General features: G+C 37.9%; 1 protein-coding gene across 1 annotated transcript; it reads left to right on the top strand.

Moving 5' to 3' along the window:
- cklf (chemokine like factor) lies at positions 1–4,506 on the top strand (the record flags this gene model as incomplete). The annotated part of the gene is made up of 4 exons (XM_083890848.1): positions 1–108; positions 1,853–2,008; positions 2,135–2,230; positions 4,396–4,506. The coding sequence occupies exons 1-4, from the start codon at positions 16–18 to the stop codon at positions 4,504–4,506; spliced, it is 456 nt and encodes a 151-aa protein (XP_083746974.1). The 5' UTR covers positions 1–15.
- Between the last annotated feature and the right edge of the window lie 5,180 nt (positions 4,507–9,686).

Genomic DNA, 9,686 nt, shown 5'->3' with positions numbered 1-9,686 from the left:
ATCATCATCATCATCATGTCAACAACAGATCCCGGTAAATCGACAATCGTGGACGTGGACACGGCTTTTCTCAAATCCACGAGGGCCATTCTGAAAGCAGCAGAGATGGTGAGATACTGAACATCATCATCATCATCATCATCATCATCACATCCTCTACACTTTAATCTAAGACTGAACAGAGTGAAGTGAACGAGGCAGCAGAGGTTATGTGTATCTGTGTGCGACTGTAGTTTGTCTAACTCTTAACTTTCAGAGAAGAAACTGAATAAAGTGTTATAAATGTGAGATGTGGAACCAGGAGTGGAAACTCACAGTCCACAGTTCCTCTTTCACTCTAACGTGCAACAAAGGACAGAAGTAAATCTTACAAATCTGTGTTGGAGTCCAGGTTTGTCAATGTAAAATAGTGTGTGAAATTTATTGTTCAATAATTGTTTTATTTGCCAGTAATTGAAGACAAAGTAATTACATTAAGTGTACAATCACGTGATTGTATGAATTGTTGTTTTCCATTACTCCAGAATAAACCTCTTATGTTTATATCAGGCTCAGAGGCCATCGTTTTACACTTTGGAGTTTTAAAACTAACTGAAGGCTACAGAGGTTCAACAACACACATGGAAGTGAAGTGAGGGATATTCAGCTGCAGCAGTAAAGTGTTCACACTAGAGCTCAAACAAATAATTGATTATTAATCAATAACTAAATTAGTCGTCTGTATTTTGATAATCGGTTAATCGGTTTGAAGCTTTTTCCATGCTTAAAACAAGATTTCTGATTGTTTTAGCTTCTTAAATGTGAACGTTTTCTTTGTTTCTTTGCTCCACATAACAAAAAAATCATTCAAACTGAATCATTTTAGTTTGTGGACAAAAACAAGACGTTTGAGAACATCGTCATTTCCAGGTTTGACAAACACTGCGTTTTTAACATTTTCTGACATTTTATGGACCAAATGATTCATCAAGAAAATCCACAGATTAATCGATTACGAAAACAATCGTTAGTTGCAGCTCTAGTACACACTGTAAGACAGGGGTCTGAAACCTTGGGCTCTAGAGCCACATGTGGCTCTTCAGCCACTCTGCAGTGGCTCCTTGTAGCTTTAGAGATCAAGGCGACAAATAAAAGGGTTTTACGTCGACGTAAAATGCAATATTCAGTACATGTTTGGATGTGTCCTGTCCATCTTTGGACCCACATACCATTTTCTTGAGCATGAACAATCCAAATATTTGCTTAATTTATTTCCAAGTGGGTTCATTTTAATTTCTTTAATTTGCCACAAACAATGAAACAATGGAAGAACCAGGTCTACGGGGTCGAGAGGTTGGGTATAAACTGAACATGTTGTAGTTCTTAAATGTCATAAATGACAGAGACAATTACTATTGTATATCATTTGTCCATATAAAGCCCTTTATAAGTGTTATTATCTTCATCTTGTGTGTTTTTTTGCGGCTCCAAATGAATTTTATTTGGGTGGAGAGACGACAAAAATGGTTCTTTTCATCCTAAAGGTTGCAGACCCCCGCACTAAGAGAACTTTAATTTTTGACAACATAACTATAATAACTCATCACTAAAGTATGTTTACTTCAGCGTTCTACATCCTTCTATAGGATAACTTGTGTTTTTCCCTCCGTCTGATAAAAATAGTTTAATAAAGAAAGATTTACAGACAAAATTGCTCAACCTTAATAAACTTTTATATGTGAAACTGATCATCAAAAAAACCTAAACTTTAGCAAATCATTTCTGGAAGATGTGTAACTTTAAGATTAGAATTCATATTTTCCATTGATTGTGTTAAAGTAACTGTGCCTGTGTGTCCATGTGTCTGCTGCAGACGTCTCTGTTTGTGGCCTTTGTGTGTTTCACTGTCGCCTCACGGCCAAAGTTCATCACAGTCACGGTGCTGGAGTTTATCGTCACGACGTCGCTGCTGATGCTGTACCTGCTCAAACTCAACAAGAGGCTGACCTTCTTCTTCTGGCCTTTTGTGGTGGGTGTGATTCTACGGCACAATGTTCCTATGATAACATCAGTGCTGACATTTTATATTTTTTGTTGAGAATAAGCAGCTGCAGTGCACATGTTTGATTTCTTCTTCTTCTTTGCTTCTATTCAGGACGTGTTTAATTCAGTCTTTGCTGCAGTTTACCTGACTGTGCTGAGCCTGATGGCTTTGACCACGTACACAGTTACAGGCACACTGGCCGGAGGGGTGAGACGTGTGTCTTTGTCTGATCACACTTTAAGCTGTTTAAGATGGAGAGTTTATGCTTTTGTAAAGTCGTTTCTTGTTAGCCCTTAACCCTAACTCTTACCCAGTGTCTAAATCTAACATGAATAATTCTAACCCTAAAGCCAGGTCTTAACACTGAAAACCTCACAAAGATATAAAATACAATAAAAAATAATTATAAAAATAATTGAGGACCTCTGTTAAAAAAAAGAGAGCGATTATAGCATGTTTACAATCTAAGGAAGTGATTTCAATGAAGACAAAGTGAGGACCGGCCAAAATGTCCTCACTTCGTAAAAACGACCTCACTTTATTGGTTAAGAACCCTCACTGGTCCTCAGTATGGTGCAAGTACAAAAACACACACACATTCTTGTACTTGCCGCATACTGAGGACCAGCATTTCCACTTTATAAATCAACACAATTACAAATATCTCCTTCATGAATGAAATCTATAAAGAATTACTGGGTGCAGTACCATAAAATGTCTGCAGGTGGAACCAGTTTTTTGTACCAAATTGAGGACCTCTGTTAAAAAAAAAGAGAGATTATAGCATGTTTACAATCTAAGGAAGTGATTTCTATGAAGACAAAGTGAGGACCGGCCAAAATGTCCCCACTTCGTAGAAACGACCTCACTCTACACACACACACACACACACACACACACACACACACACACACACACACACACACACACACACACACACACACACACACACACACACACACACACACACACACACACATTCTTGTACTTGCTGCATACTGAGGACCGGGTTGCTGACAGAGTGAGGACCAACATTTCCACTTTATAAATCAACACAATTACAAATATCTACTTCATGAATGACATCTACAAAGAACTACTGGGTGCAGTACCATAAAATGTCTGCAGGTGGAGCCCCAGAGCAAACAGTGTGTGAAACACCAGGGCTGGAAAAAAAAGGTTTTTATAGCATGTATAGCAGTATAGCATGTTTACAACCTAAGGAAGTGATTTCAATGAAAACAGTGAGGACCGGCCAAAATGTCCCCACATCATAAAAATGACCTCACTTTGTTGGTTAAAAACCCTCACTGGTCCTCAGTATGCTGCAAGTGAAAGAACACACACACACACACACTTCCTGGAGACTTCCCCCAACCACTTCCCCGACATCCTCTAACCCCAACATTCAAATAAGGCTTTAACCTAAATCTTCACCTTATTTTCGGCTTTAATTCAAAGGATTTTCTCCCTGGAAAATGACCTATTGTCCCCCGACAGGAAGTCAGGCTCCTACAATGTAAGACATAAATATCCACAATTACTGCACATGTTGTCATGTGATTTAGTTATTAGGAGTGAGAGTACAATGATAACAATATATAATAATAATAGTAATAATAACTACAATAACGGTAATACATGCACTGGCAGTGAGTAAACACTGCTATATATGACCCAAATATGATAGTAATTAAAATAAATTAATATTATAGGCATTTACGTAAATACACATACAAACATTAAATATGTTTATACATATTCTGCATGTGTATATATATATACAGTATATGCATACACACATAGCAGTTGCTATGATTATCATTCATTATATTAATTATTCTTATAACTCCTATGATGATGATTACTATTATTATTATTATTATTACCATAAATGTTATTAATGTTGCTCAGTGACACACACACACACACACATTCTTGTACAGCAGGGGTCTCAAACTCGCGGTCCCCCCAAGTCGATGTCCTGTGGCCTTACACTTATTTATTTTTTATTTATGTAATATTTTCATAATAATAATATTTATGCATTAGGTTGTTTTTATTTTGTTGTAAATTATGTTGATGTATATAGATATATACATATACAAAGATACATATATGTATCTTTATATGTATGTATACATGTATATGTATATATAGTAAAATCTGTAACTCATAAACAGCCATGTTGTGACAGAAAAGCAGCCAAAATGTCTTCACTTCCTGTGTTTATTTTGGTCTTCACATAGATACATGTCAAAGTACACACAAAGACAGACACACACACACAAATGATTGTATTACAGTCGTCTGCCTTTAATCTACATCTAAAGTCATGTGATCAAATGTTTTTATTTTCTCTCTGTTTACAGATCGTTGGTTTCGTGTCGGTCGTTCTCTTCTGTGTCGACATCTACGTCGTCTTCACCAAGATCACGTTCAACAAGCGGAGAAATGCGACACAGAATCAGGCCAATGAATGAATGAAAGTAACAGACCCTGAATAAAGGCTAGTTTATGTGACTTTATAAACATTTATAGAGTGTTTGGTGGATGATTTCTTTGTTGTAACAAAACCTTACGCCGTTTATATAAAGCCTGTTTATTTCCCTTTTAAATGATGCCACATTTATAGGTGTTACAGGTTATATTGGTGTCGTTTATTGGATTGGATGAATGAAGTCTGAAGAAACAAAACACATTGGTAATCTAATAATGTGTTCATTGAACAAACAGGGGCCTCAGTAACACGTGGAAGAATCATACACAGCCACAACCATCTCCTTTTATACTCGACTTTAAGGATCCCAGTTGTAATGAGCAAGAGACTGAAGAGGCTCTGGGTCATGAGGACGACGATCATCACAAAATACTCACAGACTCTTGTTCAAACTGTAGCTCACAGATTCACAGACTTAAGACCAGGGGTCTCAAACTGGCGGCCCCCCCAATCGTTTACATGCGGCCCCCCACTTAATATCATGTTATAATTAAAACATGGCCGAAGACCTCACCGTCTTTTAAACACAGTGTGTAGCTGAGGCACAGCTTCCAGAGAGGTGATAGAATATAATATATGTTTGCTAGCAATGTTTTTTATAACAGTAATAATAAGACATTTGGTCATAATTATCCCATTATTAAATGTGTCATATACAACATTCAGTTACATATATAAATACACTTGTTAGGGCCCGAGCCACGAATGTCAGTGGCCGAAACGGCTCCTGGTACGAATTTTAATTACAGTTGTCCACACTTTTATTTATGTCATTTAAAATAAATGTCTGTTTTTGATATTAATACATTCATTTTGCATCATGAATAATATTATTTAGTATACGTGCTATATCAGGATGCAACATTGTGAAAAGTTTTTTTTCCCCCACTTTTTTTCCTACTTAGACTGGCCCCCTCTTGACCACAGTAGATGTGCATTGGCCCCCAGTTCATTGGAGTTTGAGAGCCCTGATTTAGAGAATTGTGGCCTCTAAACTTTCTTCTTATGGCACAAATAGCACAAACAAACAGATAACATTGACTTTGAAAACATATTAAATATGTTTATTCAATATTCATTGACAATTAATACTACATTTTAGTATTAATTGTCAATGAATAATCATGAATTAAAAATAGACTGTGACTACACTACCATGGCCACCACTGGAAAGCCTTATATTGTGTTTGCACAGAACCCTCATCATCAAAATGTGAATAAAACCAAATGAGAAATCATATTTTTCTAATTTAACATTTTTTTTTTTCCTCTCAGAACACAAAATGTTTCAATAAATTTGGTAAACGAGATCATTTTAACAGCCCAGGAAGAATAGAACATTGTTATTATACTTTTTGCGATTATACCACTGACCTTATACATTAGCTTCCGCTGGAAGGGGAATTTTAAAGGCCGAGTGCTTTCAGATTTAAGTCTGGTGATTACATGAATTAGCGCTGTAGAATAGAGATACTGTAGCTGGGGTTCATTATTATTAGTTTTAGTACATGTTGTTGTAGTTGTAGTAGTAGTGGTGTAAATAAAATAAATCAGTTAAATATATCAGTTGTTTGTCTAATCTCATTTTAGTTTGCTAGATTTGAACATCTCTGATGCACGATGTAAGGTCAGGTCAGTCACCTTGGATTTAAAACTGCAGTATGTAACTTCAGTGGAAGCCTACTGCTTTTTTTTTTCAAAACAGAAGTAACAGGCATTTCTTTTCACCATCAACCCAAGCATTTTTGCACTCTCTGTTGTGGAAGCATCTGCAGAGAAGAAACCAAGAGGCGATGTGACGACTTCAGGCTCCCGAATTTAACATGGAAAATCAAACAAGACGACGGTTTCTTCTCTGCAGAGTTTCCCAGAGTGGAGTCTGGAGCATGGACGCTGGCAAGTACGTGATGTGGAGAATCACAACGCTGATCGGGCTGTCAGCTCGTTAGCTTGTTAACTCGTTAGCTCATCAGTTTGTTAGCCCATCAGTTTGTTAGCTTGTCAGTTCGTTAGCTCGTCAGTTTATTAGCTCGTCAGTTTGTTAGCTCGTCAGTTTGTTAGCTCGTCAGTTCGTTAGCTCATCAGTTTGTTAGCTTGTCAGTTCGTTAGCTCGTCAGTTCGTTAGCTCGTCAGCGCAGTTTTTCTCAAAAGTTGTAAACATTTCAACTTGAGCGTCAGATAATCGCACAATAAATTTGCGTCGCAGCATTAGCATCAACTAAAATTGGACTTTCAACTAACACTACTGATCAAGTTTGGGGTCACTTAGAATTGTCCTTATTTTTGAAAAAAAACACCTTTTTTTTTAATGAATATGACATTAAATTAATCAGGAATACACTCTATACATTGTTAATGTGGTAAACGACTATTCTAGCTGCAAACGTCTGGTTTTTAATGGAATATGTACATAGGTGTATAGAGGCCCATTTCCAGTGGTCTAATGGTACATTGTGTTTGCTAATGGCGTTAGAAGGCTATTGGATGATTAGAAAACCCTCAAAAACCCTTGTGCAATGATGTTAGCACAGCTGAAAACACTTTTGCTGGTTCTTTGACCAAAGGGCAAAATTATTATTTTGAATAAAAATCATTATTTCTAATCTTGTCAATGTCTTGACTATATTTTCTATTAATTTTGAAACTCTTTTGATGAATAAAAGTGTGACTTTTAATGGAAAACACCAAAAAAAATTGAACGGTAGTGTACATGTAAACACTGAGAGTATTTCAAACGTACACAGTACAGCTGAACTGTCTTTGATAGAGAGCTGCAGTCTGTGTTGTATCACACGGACTGAACTCTTAGAGCTGTTGAGGCTTCATGATACCTCACAATATCAGTCAGTACACACACACACACACCTACACACACACACACACACACACACACATCCAGCTGAGCGTGCATTATCCCAGTGTCTTACACCACTGTGTTCCTCTCATTACAGTCAGCAATAAGTTCCATGAGGAATGTGCCTGTTTTTGTCGTTTTTTTCCCTCTCTCTAATGTTAATGAAGGCCACATGGGGGCAGCAGTAAACGTGTGTAAAGTGTGCCTCCTCTTCCTTACATGGTGTGAACACAAAGACTAAAGAAGCACCAACACAATTGTGTTGTGGCTTCTGAGGCTTTTTTTCACTGTAAAAGTCCCTCGTGTGCAAGTTTGTCTGTTTTCAAGTGCTCACACGTGTGATTCATCACAAACCTGATCTTTTCCGTGATTCTGCTCCCAAAAATACGGTGTAAACAACAGTTCTACGGAACATCCGGTTGCGTTCATTGAACCACAGAAGAAGAATAACGTCCGTTGTGGAGGTGTTTCACGAGCGACAGTGTCTTCTGACTCTGGGTCTGACTCCGGGTCAAAGTCATAAAAGGGACTGCGGAGGGGAGTCGTGACGAAGCTATTTTTAAACATTGTTAAAACAATGTTTTGATAATGAGGGGGGAGCTGCGCTTCTGAGAGTGGGTGTGCTGAACATGTCACTTCTGGGTATTGGCCAATCACAAGACAGTTGGGAAGCTGGGATGAGAGTTGAGTCTGAAATATCGCGGCTGGGGAACAGCGTCAGAAAATCGGTTCGTTTACAGCAACTAGGAGGTTTTTGACCATAAAAACAAGTTAATATATGTAAGTAGACCTCCATAACTATATGTGCAACAGGACCACTCTATGTGAGCTTTAATGTGTTATTTTGTGACTCTGGTGTTTGAAACGATTTGTTCTGATTTACCTAAGTGTCACAGACTTATCAAAAGCAGTGGACCGGCAGCTCTTGTGAGTTGTGTTGTGGGAGACAGTTTACAGTCAGAAAACACTGTCTAACGGCATGATAAAGCTGTTAGACTGTGGCATGCAGATATTTTATTAGGTGAACATTTTGTTTGTTTTTCCTTTGCCTCCCAGCTGTTGTATTTGTTGGAATACACTTAAAGGGCCAGTACAACCCTTAAAGGGATACTTCACCGATTTGCATGTGGCTTTGTATTGCTAGAATAGCAGTAGTATTTAAAAAAAATGTGCTTCCCTCCCTCAATTTTTCACTGAGTTGTAAAAAAATCTGTTTTCCCTTTTCCAAATTTGCCCTACTGTGAGTCAAATGATCTTTTTTGACATTTCCACTTGTCAAAACGTGATTGCAGCTTCGACCTTGTGACCTAATTTTGTCAGATTATAACTCACCCAGTGCTCTCTGTTTGTTGGAATGCACCATAAAATGCAAATTTCCACTTTTAAAAAAGTGTTTGCAGCTCCTACCTTGTGACCTAAAGGGTTTTTTTCCTCTTGAAAATCCCTTGGTTTCATTTGTGAGGCTAGTATTTGGCATTTTGTACTTCACCCGTTCATTAAACCTGTTTGAAGGGCCAAGATAACCCATAAAATGTACATTTCCACTTGCCAAACAGTGATCGCATTGCCGACCTTGTGATCTAAATGTTTTTTTCTGCTTCGAAATCACTTGATTTCATTCATGAGGCTAATATTTGGTAGATTACACCTCACCCAGTCCTTTTTTATTTGTTGGAATAGACTTAAAGTACCAGTAAAAAACTGAAATGGTCCTTTGCACTGGCCAAATGTGATTGCAGCTCCTGCTCTGTGACCTCATACAACCAGAACTATCCCTTTAACATAAACGCGCTTGTATCTCTTACTTGACATGGTGGTGGTGGGTGGCAGTCATGTGCTCTGCCTCCCTGTGTGTCATTGTTCAACAGTGACACAGTTATGTAAGTGTGAGCAGACGTGCTGTGGTTCACTAACTCGTCCTGCAGCTCAATCTCTCTTCACTTCACTTTCTCTCCACAAACGTGCAGCCAAAGTTCCACCGTGTCGTTTGGCAGCAAACACACAAGTGCTAATAAATGATTAGCCTGTTTGATATAAATTCATGAAGCAAAGTGTGTTTGAGTGCTTTCAAACAGAAGAGCTTCACATTTTCCGTCTGAGGCTCTTTTAGACTCTTCACGTCAAAGGCAGGTGTCGTGTTGCGGTGGTTGGTCCTCGTTGTTCATGTCAAATTTTTGGCAATTTTACTCAAGAAAATATATTGAACAGTTATCTTAATTTTCCATAAGGATTTTCTGAAGTTTCCCCAGTGTGGAATATTCATCTTTCACAACTGAGGCAGTTCACACTCTTCATAGTTCTTCTTTACT

Source organism: Microchirus variegatus, assembly GCF_963457635.1.
Source record: "Microchirus variegatus genome assembly, chromosome: 6".
NCBI classification, from domain to species: Eukaryota; Metazoa; Chordata; class Actinopteri; order Pleuronectiformes; family Soleidae; genus Microchirus; species Microchirus variegatus.
The sequence above is the reverse complement of the archived record's forward strand: the minus strand, read 5'-3'. Positions and strand labels throughout refer to the sequence as shown.